The 14958-nt window shown below is 42.8% G+C and overlaps 1 protein-coding gene across 1 annotated transcript in view; it reads right to left on the reverse strand.

Moving 5' to 3' along the window:
* Window positions 1-14958, reverse strand: part of LOC120862521 — a 196948-nt gene that overhangs the window by 41913 nt on the left and 140077 nt on the right. Inside the window, exons 31-36 of the mRNA XM_040238532.1 lie at window positions 13511-13664; window positions 11716-11811; window positions 10523-10678; window positions 6386-6615; window positions 5322-5460; window positions 4042-4162 (exon numbers count right to left, since the gene is read on the reverse strand). Coding sequence (XP_040094466.1) covers window positions 4042-4162; window positions 5322-5460; window positions 6386-6615; window positions 10523-10678; window positions 11716-11811; window positions 13511-13664 — 896 coding nt within the window. The remainder of the gene's footprint in view (window positions 1-4041; window positions 4163-5321; window positions 5461-6385; window positions 6616-10522; window positions 10679-11715; window positions 11812-13510; window positions 13665-14958) is intronic.

The following is a 14958-nucleotide window of genomic DNA, read 5'->3' on the forward strand; positions in this document are numbered from 1 at the left end:
CTAAGAATCCCCTGTGCTCTGTTTATTCCTTCTTCTCTCCTCTCTCAACTGCTATCGACCACTGACTTTGTACTGGCTCCATAATTTTGTCTCTTCTTGAATGTCACATGGTTGGAATCACACAATATGTAGTCTTTTCAAGTTGACTTCACTTAATAATATGCATTTAAGTTTTCTTCATGTCTTTTCATGATTTGATAACTCATATCTTTTTTACTATTTAGTAATATTCCATTGACTAGATGTACCACAATTTATTTCAATTAGGTTTTTATAGAATAGATCTTTCTTTTTGTACTATTTCATTAGTTTACATAATAATTAAATTACTCAAACACAATGACAAGTAAAACTGGTACAAACAGGTTTGGAGCAAACAATGATCAGTGATGCTAGGTAAACATATGCAACCCAAAGGCTGTCATTAGTGAGCACCTTGCTGGCTTGTATTACCAAGAAAGATCCAGGTAATCCCTGAGTCTGTGGTTGGGAGAACTACTGCATTAACGTGTTGAGGAGTTAGTGCTCTAGGGCACACTGCTGGGGAAATGCTGACTCGGCCCATGTTCTCCCAGATGTTTTGATTGTGCTTCTTTCAAGAAGAGCATTTTTGTTGACTCACCTTTAACATATGTCTGTTTATGTATTCATAACTATATCCAGTACTATCACTGGCTAATATTGCAAAACATGCTGTACATAGGGTGAGATTCACCAACAGTGAGAGTGAATCTCAATCCATACTCCCAACAGTTTTTTTGACTTAAAAAAAATTTTTGTCTGACTTCTTCGATGTGATTAGTTTATCTTTTTAAACCTCATAATGTGATTGAAGATAAGCATGTACTAGGATTAAAACTGTCAACTCTATTATTTCTTATTATTCTCTTGTGGACTGCCTCCCCATGGTCACGTTAGGACACCTTACTATAGAGTGTAACATGGATTTCTTATGTACGGACTTAATCTATTTAGAAATTCTAGTATTTTCTTTCCCTATCCCTGGGCTATATGTCTCTACTCTGGAGACTGCTGGTCTTATAACTGCTCCGAGAAATTGAGAAAGTCAATTAAAAGTTACTTCAATGCCAAAACGTCAAAGATGGGGGATGCAGAGCCTCTTTGAATCAGTGGAGCCTATCTCTCTGTTAAGCAAGCCCTGAGGCTGAGCGAGGATGCCTGGGGCTGCTTTTGATTGCTCTCAGGAGGAACACAGACTACCAAGAACTAGGTATGGCTGTGACATTTTCAGATGCTCTCAGACAAACTGGAAGCTCATTCAGAAGCTTATAAAAAGATTAAGTTCCACGACAAGGTGTGGAGGAGGGAAGTAAACAGGAGAAATATTCAAGCCTGTGATGTCCCCTGTTCTCAATACTCTCCATTTCCAGCTCCCTCTGGAGAAACCCCTAGCCCCAGGCTAACCTTGACCACAAAGCGTGATCGCTGCATGAAGAGGCAGGCCCTGTTGGAAGCCCCAACTCACTATGGCTGCTTCCTGCTGCTGAGATGAGCAACAGGTGAGTGAGATTTCCAAGGTTTTACCATCCTCCTCTTCTGCGAGACCCAGCCCACAGAGGTCTCAGGAAGACGAAGTCGAAGAATATAAAAGCACCCCTGGTACACAGTGGGGACTCCCTCACTTGTACTGGGGGACACTCAGCAGAGGAGGAGACCCAGGCCTTCACACCAAAGCAAGGTGAACAAACCCCAAACCAGCAATAACAAAACACTCTCACTACTGCTGTTTATTTTTAAAATCTTATGAGTACAGAATCTGAACAAAACTTTAGAATTGGCCAGTATATTCTAGCCAGAGTTTGGTAATATCAACCTTACCACCATTAAAGATAACTCTACCCCTCCCCTTTGCCTGACTCCCACCAGCTCCTTACTGAAGGCCCTTTCGAAGCACAGCTGATGAGCGCCCTGCACAAGGCAACACACAGCACAGCCGCAAAGCAAAGACACTTCCTCCCCCGGGCCTCCACCTGGCCACCTCATAAGAACCACGGCCCTAAATCGTGCAGATGGCTGCACCTGCTGTGTGCTTGTGGATTTTCTCCAAGAACTCAGAAGGAAGTTGCCTAGATGCAGCAAACACAGCATAAACAATCGAGGCTGTGTGTCTTGTTAAACGCTCTGTAACTGGAGCTCAATCACACTGGGCTCTCTGGCTCTCAGAGACACTCAGTTAGTGGGGCTTCCCCTCTTGCTGCACAGTTCCTCAAAGTCCTGCTTGCAGAATCCAGTTACTTGAAGCACTGATGAAACCACAGTGTCTTAGTGAGGACAGAGGTTATTAATTAACATTACAATGTCTGTGGACCTTGTCTCAAAAGGAAACCGTAATTAATTTTGTCAGTCAGACAATTCTCCTTAGCTCAAAGACCGGGGCTTTTCCTACAGAATTAGTAGGAGTTAGGAACAGACACTGTAGTTCAGAGAGGACCAGTCACACAATCTATGGTGCCCCATGAAAAGTAAAAATTCAGGCTTGTTCAAAACACGGGAAAAAGGTGTTTAGTACCATTAAAGGTACTAAAATATAAAGTATTTTTCTTTCTTCTGTGGTCTCTCTCTTGACCTGTCATGGTGTTTTTGTTTTAATGTTGAACTCCCGAGCTTGGGGATGCTGGCAGGGCAAGTGCAACCTTCATAGCCATCAGGGCCCCTGCCCTGTAATGGGGGCATGAATACACATGGTCTACCAGCTACTGGACCGAGGCTTCATGCCCTAGCCAGGGGCAAAGACGTTAAGCCAGGTGTCTCTTCTTCCCACCGGCCCATTGCTCCTATCCACCATGGATGGGCAACCCCAAGGGTACTGCATCCTCTGCCCTGGGATATTCTAGGTACACAGGGATGGGCAGGCAAGCTCACTTTCACTAAGTCGCTCATCAAACACACCACAGTGCTGTCAGTATGGAGTCCCTGAGATGCTGCCAGGCACACATGCCCCACACATGCCCTCACATGCTCAGGCCCCCACTGGGGTGGGGAGTGGCAGCAACTGCTGGATGAGGATGGTGAGGGGGAGGTTAGTGATGCCTGGGGTGGCAGAGAACAGAGGATTGGCCAGAGAACTCCTCCTGGCAAGATGGGGAGGCAGCAGGAGGTGGGACTGTGAGCCCAGGCACCAAGCCTTTGGTGCCTATTCCATTGGTTCACTGGACACCACTGACAGAATACAAATTCTAGGTTGAAATAAAGCATGTCAAGATGGCACCAATAGAGCGTTAAACCCCATGTGCCCCTGTGGGAGTCTTATGAGAGTGCACGGGTCACTTAACCACGAAGTCCTCCTGACTTTGGACCTCAGATGAAAGGAAACAATTTTGATTGCCTTCCCACCCCAAGTATGTGTATTTCTAAGACAGATATTTATATACATATATATATAAGAAAAAGCTTTATGTATTTCCTCCATTTCAACTTTATTCTTTATTTCAGTTAGGAGTTAATCAGAAGAGACTGAAGTTTACAGATGTTCTCTATTTAAAAGCCTGCAAAGTGATATTCTTTAAAACATGAAAAGTACTCCTTTCTGAGCTCAGGTAACTATATTCAATATTTAGTAACAAACTACAGTGGAAAACAATCTGATAAAGAATATACATAACTGAATCACCAGATACAGATACAACATTGTAAATCAACTATACTTCAATAAAAATTTTTTAAAAGTACTTATTTGAACTCCTCTGGTGGCCCAGTGGTGAAGAATCTGACTGCCAATGCAGGAGACAAGGGTTTGATGCCTCATCCAACAAGATCCCACACACTGTGGAGCCACTGAGCCTGTGAGCCACAACCACTGAGCTCTCACTCTGGAGCCTACAAGCCGAGACCACTAGAACTCCCGCAGGAATGAAAACCCAGGGAAGCCAAAAATAATGTAAATAAATAACTTTTAGATACTATTTTCTGGGCATTGCAGTGTTTTTGTTTTCCCATGAATATGGATAGATACATGGATTGCTTTTATAATTAGGAAAAATAATTAAAATGTTATTTTCTAAAGTAATAAACATACTTTACCTGTAGGGAGAGTATGCTGCTCCTTGGACTTTTCTGATACAACCAGTGTTATCTCTCTGTTAACTTTCCTTAATACCTCCTGGATCATATGAATTTCAAGATTCTCCAGAAGTTTCTGAAGCTAGAATAAGCAGTTTGAGAGTCACTCTTCACTATTAGTTTATACTTCAGGCTCCTAAATTTTTATATAAGGGCCTTGGGCTGGGTCCTGTCCTTTAGCTACTCTCTACTGAGGAAGAAGAAAGGTTTCTTTTTTTGAGGTTCCCAAGTTGGGTAGAGGCATCTTTTTGGAGACATATGTCTCTTCTTCCTGGCTCATATCTCAATTGATAAAATACAACCCTTTTTTACCAGGTTCTGCTAAATTGCAAAGTGCTCAGTGTCTGAAGTGACTTCTTATGTTTTGGAGTCTCAAATACGGCCAGGAATTTCATGACGTGTTTTATAAAAAGCGTGAAGGTCTGAAACTCAATTTAGATACCAAGGAGGATTTCACAAGAAAATATTAATCCATACACGACCAAGAGAAAACTCTGTTCCAATACCCATGAGCCCTTACTCTACCCTTTATGCTTGCAAAGCCCATGTTTCTCCCTGTCAGAGAACCCCTGGTGGTAGAGAGGAAGCAGAGTTCAAAAGGGTAAGCAATGGTCATGAGACTGGGGTGTGTGTGGAGAAGGGATGGTGCTGAGTTCTCCTGGATGCTAACCGGACATGTATCTGTGTACTTACACCCATGCAGCTAGAGTCTTTGTTCCCTGTTACAATAAACACAGCCAGGGACAGCCTGTGTCCCAGGACCAAAGGGAACAAACACTTGGAAAAACAACCCCTCCACACACCATCAACACACACTGAATAGACTAGTACATAAATTGTGTTGTCTTATTCGCAGAAAAACAATTGCAGAAGCTATTTTAAATATTCTATTTCTGTGAGCGTGTGTTGGGGTGAGAGGATACTTGTGTGCTGAACTTTATGTTTAAGATGCTAGTGGTTATGTTTTCTGTTGTCTTTTTTGTGGTGGTGCACTTTGAGGAAAATAAGAATATGAAAACCTAGAATTACAGAACTGAGACATTAAGGTTAGCTATTTGCTTAATCAAAGCCCCACATACCTTTAAACATTTAAGCTTCCTTAGAGTCTGTTCAACAATTTACAAACCCTCAATTTACACTTAACTTCTAGAAGAAAAACACCACTTGGGTATAGCTGTAGGTTTACATGCTAATGCCATAAAGCAGGTTTTCAAGCCAAGTTCAAAATAGCTTCTACATACCTGTTGAGTTTTTATTTCAATTTCTGAAGCTCCTTTTGGGGGAAGAATAGACTGACTAGTTATTAAAATTTCTTCAAATTCATCTTCCTTCCCCATTCGCCTAGCTATAGCTTTCATGCTGGGGTAGAGAATATCAGTTCTATTAAAGAAGAGCAACAGAAATTAGCAAACAAACATTTTTTTCTCTTTTAGATTTTCTGACAATTCTTCTCACTCATATTCTGTTTCCTGTCATCATGCATAAACCTCCCAATTTGTCATAGATACTCACATCAACATCTAAATACACCATAGTTGCCACTCCCTTAGTCAATATTGAATCCCAAGGCCTTTTCTCATTGGCACATTTAATTTCTTTGTTCTTCAAAATATTGACATGTCTTCTCATTCTCTATTTACCAGGAAAGCTGGCTATCATAACTCATAACATAGACAATTTGGATTAGGCCACCAAAGTGGGCCTTAGGGTCCTCAGTGCAGTCCAGCATGGCAGGTGGGTGCTTAGTGAATGCTTGTTTGGTAACAGACACATGGCAGAGGCCACCTGCCTTTCCTGCCAGCGAAGGCATCCCAGCCAGCTCTTGAAGCTGAAAAAGCAACATGGGCCACAGACTGAACACCTCACACTGCACCATACTGTACCCCGGCTGTGACGCTGAAGCTCTCAGAGACTCATTAGACATAAGTCCAATGTGGCAGAGAGTGGGGAGGAGGTCACAGCAGCGGCACTCCCTACTCAATACTCACTGGGATCCTATGAGCTAAAGGGCTTAGAGTCAGTACTGAAGGGACACTTCAGAAGCACGTTTCCAGGGCCAGAACTCTGGGTAAATGATGTAAAGTGTTACTCAGTGGAATCCAGTGCTATGCCTGCAGTCTACAGAACTCAGCCTTTCCTGGAAGGCACTGCTAATGGACAGACACACTGCCCAGTTTCCTTGGCAATCAGTGGGGCTAGGTATACCAGATTCCCGGACCAAATGTCACCCTCAGAGCAAGGGCAGTAATCTGCCAGACCCCAGGTTCCACTCCTCCACATGAATTTCCCCCTGAGCAACACTCACCCATAGAGCTCCGAGAACTGTTTGTGGAGAGAGGGAGAGTTGATGTCCTGGACTTGGAGCTTGAGTCGGCCCCAGTGCTCCTTTAGCACTTCCAGCTGCTTCCACAGCACCAGAAATGATCTCAGCAAAGCAAGGGACATCACTGCATCACATGGGCCCCCTAGCAGCTTGGAGGCCTTTGGGCTGCTTTGGAACCGACTTCTGAGTCCTGGCACTCTGGACAAATCTGGCTGAAAGCATTACAGAAATTCTTCCTCATTCATCATAGACCACTACAAGATAACCTTCTACATGCAGCTCATGCACATTGAAGTCTTGGGAGAATGACTCTTCACCCCAGGAGGAATGGCTTACAGGCCAATAGCACATGTAGAACTTAGGAAGGAGAAGCATCCTTCCTGAACACAGGTAGTATTCAGAAAGGAGAGAAATGTCTCCATTTAAAATTTCTGCTTGAGTCATGAACCACTGACTTTTAAAACTCTTTTATTTGGGTGCTAACATTTTTATCTGCCTTTGAAAAATTGAGCCTTTCATGTTTAGCCTCTGTGTTTTGAAAAGCACTCTTCAACACACTCAAGATTTAACAGCCCATCATGGTAGAGCTATATTATAACCTTAAATTGAAGATTTTATCCATTTTATGGGTAAGGAAATGGAAGCTTGGGTTTATCTTATCTCCTATTCCTCCTTCCGTCCTCTAAAATTTAGGCAGAGAATATGTCACTTGATTTGAATTTATGATTCAATAGGCAATTTTACTTTAAAATCATGATTTATTCATTCATTCATTGGTGTTTCCTTAAATGAATGTTGGTTGAGGGGCTGCTGTAAGCCTTGGAGGATGTGGAGGGAACAGGGTTTTCAGGCCCCTGATCTCCTTTACATCAGCGATACGAAGGCCAGGGCTACCCAGAGAATGACAGACAGAATGGGGACCTGTATCTCACCCATGGCCTGAAGACAGTATCTCAGCTATAGGGAAAGGAGCTTTCCTTTGCAGACTCAGATCAGAGGACATTCAGGTAATAGCACCTTGGACACTCAAGCTTCCTGGCCATGAACAGGAAGAACCACCACCGGGGTGTAACTGGACCCTAGATCAGTGCTATTAACATATGGGGTGGTGGGGTGGAGGTGAGGCTGCCAGAAAGAGTTGGTCAGAAGAAGAACTAACAGGCATGTCCCAGAGGAGAGTGAACTCCTGCCAATATCTGGCAAGCCCTCCACCTAGTAGTCTACCTCCTAAACAATCAGCTAATACATGCACTTCTGGATTTATTTCATCCTCAGAAACTTATGCAAATGAAATCTCACTCAGTGACCCAAGATATCCAACAGACCAAGGCCAAGCACTGTGACAAGGAGGGGGCAGCCTACAGGCCACATAGTTGGACCCCTCCACTCAAAAGGCCCCAAGCTCCTGCCACTATTTTAAAAGCCCTGAGCTGGAACTTCCTTGGTGGTCCAGGGTTAAGAAACTGGCTTGCAGTACAGGGAATGCTGGTTCTATCCCTGGTCAGGGAACTAAGATACCATGTGCTGTGGAGCAACAAAGCCTGCATGCCACAACTAGAGTCCGTGTGCTACAATGAAAGACCCCACATGACACAGCAAAGATCACATGAACCAACGCAGCCAAATAAATAAATATTAAAAAAAAATAAAATAAAGGCCCTGAGCTAATCCATCCCCTTTACTTGGGAGTCTTAGAGATGGAAGTCTAAAAGGTCACAGAACTGGTGACATAGCTGGGACAGGAAACCTAGAGTCCTAGGTCATAGGCAGCATAAATTTCAGTGCTGCCCATTGTCTATGAACATGGAAATGCTATTAAATAGAACCAATCATAAAATAAAACTAATTAAAATAAACAATAATTTTAAAGCAAACGTATCTATTAAGAAAAGTCACCTCTTCCTAAACTTTGCAGAATGGGTGAAGGGACAGGAGACAGGATAAAGAACAAGGCAGAGGTGGCTAGGAGGTCAGGGAAAGATGATAACCCATCAGAAACAGGGCCAAAAGAGGGAAAATAGAAGGACCAAAGAGCCTAGCATGCTTCTTGGCCTTGGTATTACTTGGTCTACATCCAGCTTTGTAAATGCTCCTGCTAGAAGCACTGACTCCTGTTATGGATTCAGATGGCACATCTAAACACACTTCCTTTTCCACTAATTGGCCTGATATGTACTTGTGACTCAGTTTTAGCCAGTGAGAGACAAGAAAATTCTATTGGAAGTTGTCTGGAAAAGATTTCCCTCCTTGACAAAAAGACAAAACCCCTTAAGGGGAAAGCTTTTTCACTCCTATCTTCACCTTACAAGGATGAGGGAGACATTCTGCTGACACTCAGGATGGCCCAGGTGCCTCCACCAATGTGAACTGGCTCCTTCTAGACTTGACAGTGGAAACAAAATCAAATCCAAAATCACTGCAGATGGTGACTGCAGCCATGAAATTAAAAGACGCTTACTCCTTGGAAGGAAAGTTATGACCAACCTAGATAGCATATTCAAAAGCAGAGACATTACTTTGCCAACAAATGTCCGTCTAGTCCAGGCTATGATTTTTCCAGTGGTCATGTATGGATGTGAGAGTTGGACTGTAAAGAAAGCTGAGCAACAAATTGATGCTTTTGAACTGTGGTGCTGGAGAAGACTCTTGTGAGTCCCTTGGATTGCAAGGAGATCCAACCAGTCCATCCTAAAGGAGACCAGTCCTGGGTGCTCATTGGAAGGACTGATGCTGAGGCTGAAACTCCAGTACTTTGGCCACCTCATGCAAAGAGCTGACTCATTGGAAAAGACCCTGATGCTGGTAGGGATTGGGGACAGGAGGAGAAGGGGATGACAGAGGATGAGATGGCTGGATGGCATCACCGACTCGATGCACATGAGTTTGGGTGAACTCTGGGAGTTGGTGATGGGTAGGGAGGCCTGGTGTGCTGTGATTCATGGGGTCGCAAAGAGTCGGACACGACTGAGCGACTGAGCTGAACTGAAAATCAGAAAAAAGAATGCTTAGGTTGAATAAAATGCTACAATTTATGATATTAATACATTTTTCTTTATATTAACACAATTATAAGCTATAACTCTTCACGTTTTTTAATGGAGACATGAGCCCTCAAAGGCAAAAGTGGTAGAGTCATGGAAGTCAAAATGTAGCCCTGGCAGTGGTAGAAGTGGGCCAGAACCCAATAAATAACATTTTCAGGATTAGCAGAGGTAGGGGAGCTGACAGAGAAGTCTGAGAAGGCCTGGCCCATGACATCAGAGGAAGACTGGAGAGAGCTGTGCTTTAGAAGCTAAGGGCAGACAGGCTTCAAGAAGGACACACTGTTTCAAATGCTGCTAAGGCATCAGGTTGGAAGGGGACTGAAACATATCTATGGGAATTCAGTGGCAAGGTCTATGGTGCTCTTGATGAGAGCAGTCTCAGTGATGAGAGGAGAAAGAAGGCAGAGGGCAGTTTTTAAGGAGTGAATGGAAGGTAAGGACATGGAAATGGCTGGTGCAGAGTTTGGCTCTGAAAAGGGGGCTCTTTAAATGGGGCGATGGCTAGTTTACCCTGTGTCCACACAAGTTATCTGTCTGGTTCCAGATATATGCAGAATTGTTTCAAGCTATAATACTAGGGGGACTACAGGCTCCTGGTACCTTATAGCTTCAGAGGGACAAGTCTGGAGAAGGGAGTGCTTGCCTAGGAGTCCATGAGCTAGCTGAGTGATGAAGACAGGAACCAGGCTGGAGCTGTTCACCTGGAGCCTCTATCATACCCTTCCAACTCCAGTCCTAAATGTGTGACTCACAAGGAAAAACAGCCAGCTGGAGTATTCATTCAAACTGGTTTCAATGGACTGCCGCCCCCCCACCCCCCAGTGTCTGTAGTACTTCTAAAATTAAAAGAAACTGATATACCATTGATCATAGGATTATACTGTGAAAGAAAGCACTTTGGAGAGGGTCTGACTAGCTACTGCTGCTTCACTGCTGCTCCCGTGTGGCACTAGTACAGCCCTGGAACTCTGGGAGAGGCTATGGGACAGATGAAGCTCTTTAGTCCATCTCCCAAATAGAAAGGTCCTTCAGTACAACACACCACTGGTCAAGTATGTAGACTGTTCACCAATACCTGTGTATTTTTGTCTGGTGTGGCCTGCTGTTCTGGGAGACCCTCCATGATCATAGGATAGTTACTCAGAAGAATATCTTCCATTAGCAGTTGCATGCCTGCCAGCTCTCCATGAGCCACCTTGAGGTCAGGGTCACTCAGCCCACAGAGGCATAACTAAAAACAAAAAGGAACAAAACCAAACCAAAACACCCATTTTGAACACTTCTATGTATCCTTTACATGTGGTCCTGGGGGGAGATAACTAGGAGTAGTTGTGTTTACAAGCCCCATGCTCTCAATTATTTAAAAAATCCATAAAAATCAGAGTAACATTTTTAGTTCAAAATCTGCCTTGAAAATATTAGACATTTGGCTCTGTATGAAAGTCCAAGTTCCCCAAATGTTATGGTGGTGTCTGTATATGGTTGTATGAATAGTGTGATACACGTATGCACAGGGAAAACACAGGAGAAAAACCAATACCCCAAAGTGGGGGACTCTGATTAATATTTTAAAACTATTTTTACTATTTTACTTAAAAAAAACTTTATTTTTGGAAAATTCTGAGCATATGCAAAGGAACAGTTTGCATATGCAAATATATGCAAACAGAACAGTTCCCATCACTCAGTCCCCAAAACTACCAACCTCTGGCGAGTTCTACCCCATCCTCATCACTCCCCACCTCCTCATTATTTTGAAGCAATGTATCATTGATTTTCATGTTGTTGATAATACTTTTAAAGTATTTTCTATTTTAATACAATAAGACTTGCTTGAACAATCAGAGGGAAACATACATTTGAAAGAAATTCTCCTTCTGAGTTCTGCTTAAGGAGCTCTCTTCCTACCACTGTAGGTGGGTCACAAGTCACACATCTCTGAACTGCCAGTCTGGAAGTTACTCTAAGAGGCCCAGAGAGTGACCAGAAATGGATGACTACTCCCCGAGATCATTATTAGCCAGGAGAATTTCAGCTGATTCAAGTCTGATTCCAGCTGCAAACATGATTTTCTTCTGTCGTAAGAACACATGATTCATCCTGCAGCACTGGATTTATAGCTTCATAATCAAACACCTTGCTTATCTCATATTAATAAATTATTCACCACTGGCTAGAGTATGAAGGATTGGACCTATGGATGCAGTGACATCTGCTTTGCAGTCTGTATTCAGTTCTCTCTGTGACAAGCAGGAAGAACTATCTTACCTGCATGTGATATTCTAGGGTATCTGGGCTGCTACTTGTAACTGGAAATGGTCCTCCATCTTCCAGAAATGCTCTCCAAGGGAACAGCACAAATGCCTAAAAGAATCAAATAATAAATATAATAATGGTACATAATAATGTCCACGAGTAATAGGCATTTGTATATGAACAAGATATCTTCATCTGTACACTAAAACATTATGAGATTACTTCTCTATTATATAGAAATAGTTCTTGATGAATAGTCTCTGATGATGCAGAGGAGAGAGTAATAATTTTGTTTTTTAAACTGATTTTTCAGAAAGTAACTAAACATATAAGGGTACTTAAAGTTTCCGTGTAAATAGTCAGCACTAGTGTTTGGAAGTCCCAGAATAGTATAAAACCAATGATACATATTTATAATCAACAAAAGTAAACTTACTCAATTTTTTTCAGTATTACAAACCTTAAATATTTGTCCTTTATCACCACTGTGCTCCAATCCTAGGCAACAACTCAAAACGAATGCTATGACATTACACATGGGTCCCCATCTTTTCCACATCACTGTTCAACAATCAAGGCATTCCTACTCCATGGGGCATGACCTGCAGCCCAGGATAGAGTGGGCCTGTCCATCTGATTCCATTCTACAGTTTCAGACCTGGTACTGGCTTCAGACAATTCTCAAAGTTGGAGTTGATGCAGGTGGCAGGCAGCCAGGACATCTGCAACTACTTAATGCCAAGCAATGCCCAAAGGCAGCAGGAGCAGGCCCAGCAGTCACAATCCAACCCTGTCTTCAGGTCTTCATGAGGGTCAAGGCTTGGGCCGAGGGTCATTATCTTATAGCCAGGGAAAGTAAAAGTGTGAGACTTACATGGGGTTGATGCTGGCATTACCTGCCTTAGCTTTGTAACATAAAAACATTAAGTTGGAGGTTTTGGAGTCAAAAGATATGGGCTTGTGAGGTGATTTTAAAGATATGTCCACAGGGACTTCCCTGGAGGTCCAGTGGTTAAGACTCTGAGTTTCTACTGTAGGGGGCGTGGGTTTGATCCCTGGTTAGAGGCCTAAGATCCTGAATGCCATGTAACATGGCAAAAAAAAAAAAAAAAAAAAAGTGTCCACAAATTTTTTGATTCTGTTTCCACTAAGAGTTGGAGCACCTTGACCTTGACCACAGCTTCATAAGAGATTGTGAACTGCAACTACCCAGCTAAACTGTACCCAGATTCATGAACCTCAGAAACTATGAGATAATGAATGTCTATTGTGTTAATATGCTGTATTTGGGAGTAATTTGCTCTGAAGCCATAAAAAGCTAATACAGTTTGTGACCTAGTGTTGCCAGGACTGCATAGCAGTCTGATCTCTGGCCTTCCTGACCTCAAACTCTTTAGTTGTAGCAGGTGGATAATAGAGTTGGTGCCTAGGAGCAATAATAGTTGCCAGGATTACATTTGATAACACATATTATTATTGGGCTGTTCAAAACTCAGCTGCTGATCTAATTTACGTATCATAATTGCTATCATTATTATTTATTACATGAAAGAGATCAGGTGTTGGTTTTGCTACCAGCTGTGAGCAAATAAGCTGTTATCCCAATTAGCCTGTTAAGCGGTTTGGAGACAGAGCTCCTGACTAGAAATAACAGCAAGCCACAGGGGCCCTCTCTACTATATGAGTAAAGGGGAGCTTACCAAGGCCAATGGGTATTTTGGCATGAAGAGCCTCCTATGCACAATGCACATCTTATTACAAAATGTGCTCTTAACACATCTCAGAACAAAAATAGCTCTCAACACACCTGGAGGCTCTGTGGATCCAGCGGTTGTGGTAGGCTGAGCTGGGAAGCAAAAATGCTCTTCATTGGAGAGTTGCTCAGTGATGGCAACCCATGGTACATGCCGTCTGTGACAGACTGGTAGGCAGAAGCATTTCCAGCTGCCAAAAATGTTCGTCTACCAAAACAGGAAAGCAATCTCATTAAAAACAGTTACTCAAGTTTCTAAAGCTCAAAACTCTCTTCAAGGCTATTTGTAGCAAGATAATATTTTGAGATGTCAACAGGTTTCTTCTTCAGCAACATCATCCCTCATTCATTTTTATTTACCACTGCCCTTCACTCTCACAATTCATAGCTCTCAAGGGAAAGACCAGTGCTGTCTAATAAGATAAGTTGAGGGGATCCAAAAGGTCCCCAGGACAAAAGGGATCTTTTGCCTAAATCTTCCATAGACTTGGATCAAGTCATGCATAAATAGACATCAAAAAAGAGATTAGCAATGATTGAGGGAGATGTTATCACTGATGGGAGTGAGGCAGTCTCTCAGAGATTAGCAGATAATTAAGTGTTGAGGAAAGACCTGGGGAGTGCCTAAGACCCCACAAAGCAGTGTCCAAGTGGGGTGCTGAGCAGCAGGCCAACCAGAAGAGATCTGGGGTTGAATAGAGATGGGTGAGGTACCACTCCTCATCAACTGCTAGGATGACTTATAAGCACCCCAGAACTTAGATCACCTCTGAGAAGCATAAAGGAGGAGAAGGTGTGGTATAAGGCCTAAGTTAAGATCCATTATTAGTGCTGCCTTGACATCTGGTAAAACTGGCAGGGCCTTGAATGACCTAACTACAAGTTTCCCTCCCTATGGAGGGAAGGTCCCCTAGTCAAACATAGGGACCTATGTTTATTTACTTTCCTTATCATAGGGACCAAGTATAATTCCTGCTTATCCATCCACAAGCAGTGGTTTCCAGTTCCCTGACAGACCACAAAATTATTCCAATGGACCAAGCACATCCTCCCATGTGCCTTCAATAGGCACCACATCCTCTTGACACTCAAAGCCTGCCTCTCAAGCCCCTAGCTGTTCACTCTGTTCACAAGTACAAATCTTCTGTGGCCTTACGTGGCATGCAATGTTCTGTTCCCCTTGGCCATGAGTGTATGTAACTAGTAAACTGCTGTTGATCTCATTTGTCCAGTATTTAAAGTTATATGTTTGGTCATCCCCATAACCTTGGAGCAGAATCCTTCCCTCACCAACAAGGTGAAAAGGAGGCATTTAAAACAAAGGTAAAGGGGGATGATCTTGAAGTAGCTGATTTTATATCTCAAATTCACCACTTTAAATTCTAAATATGGCTGAATGACATAAAATTGAAAAAAGAAGTAGGGGCTTATGAACTTAAGTTCAAAGACAGATAAAGGGAGCTCTATATTTGCATATCAAACCATTGAACTAGTACAAAAAT

Source organism: Oryx dammah, unplaced genomic scaffold (genome assembly GCF_014754425.2).
Source record: "Oryx dammah isolate SB20612 unplaced genomic scaffold, SCBI_Odam_1.1 HiC_scaffold_4, whole genome shotgun sequence".
NCBI classification, from domain to species: Eukaryota; Metazoa; Chordata; class Mammalia; order Artiodactyla; family Bovidae; genus Oryx; species Oryx dammah.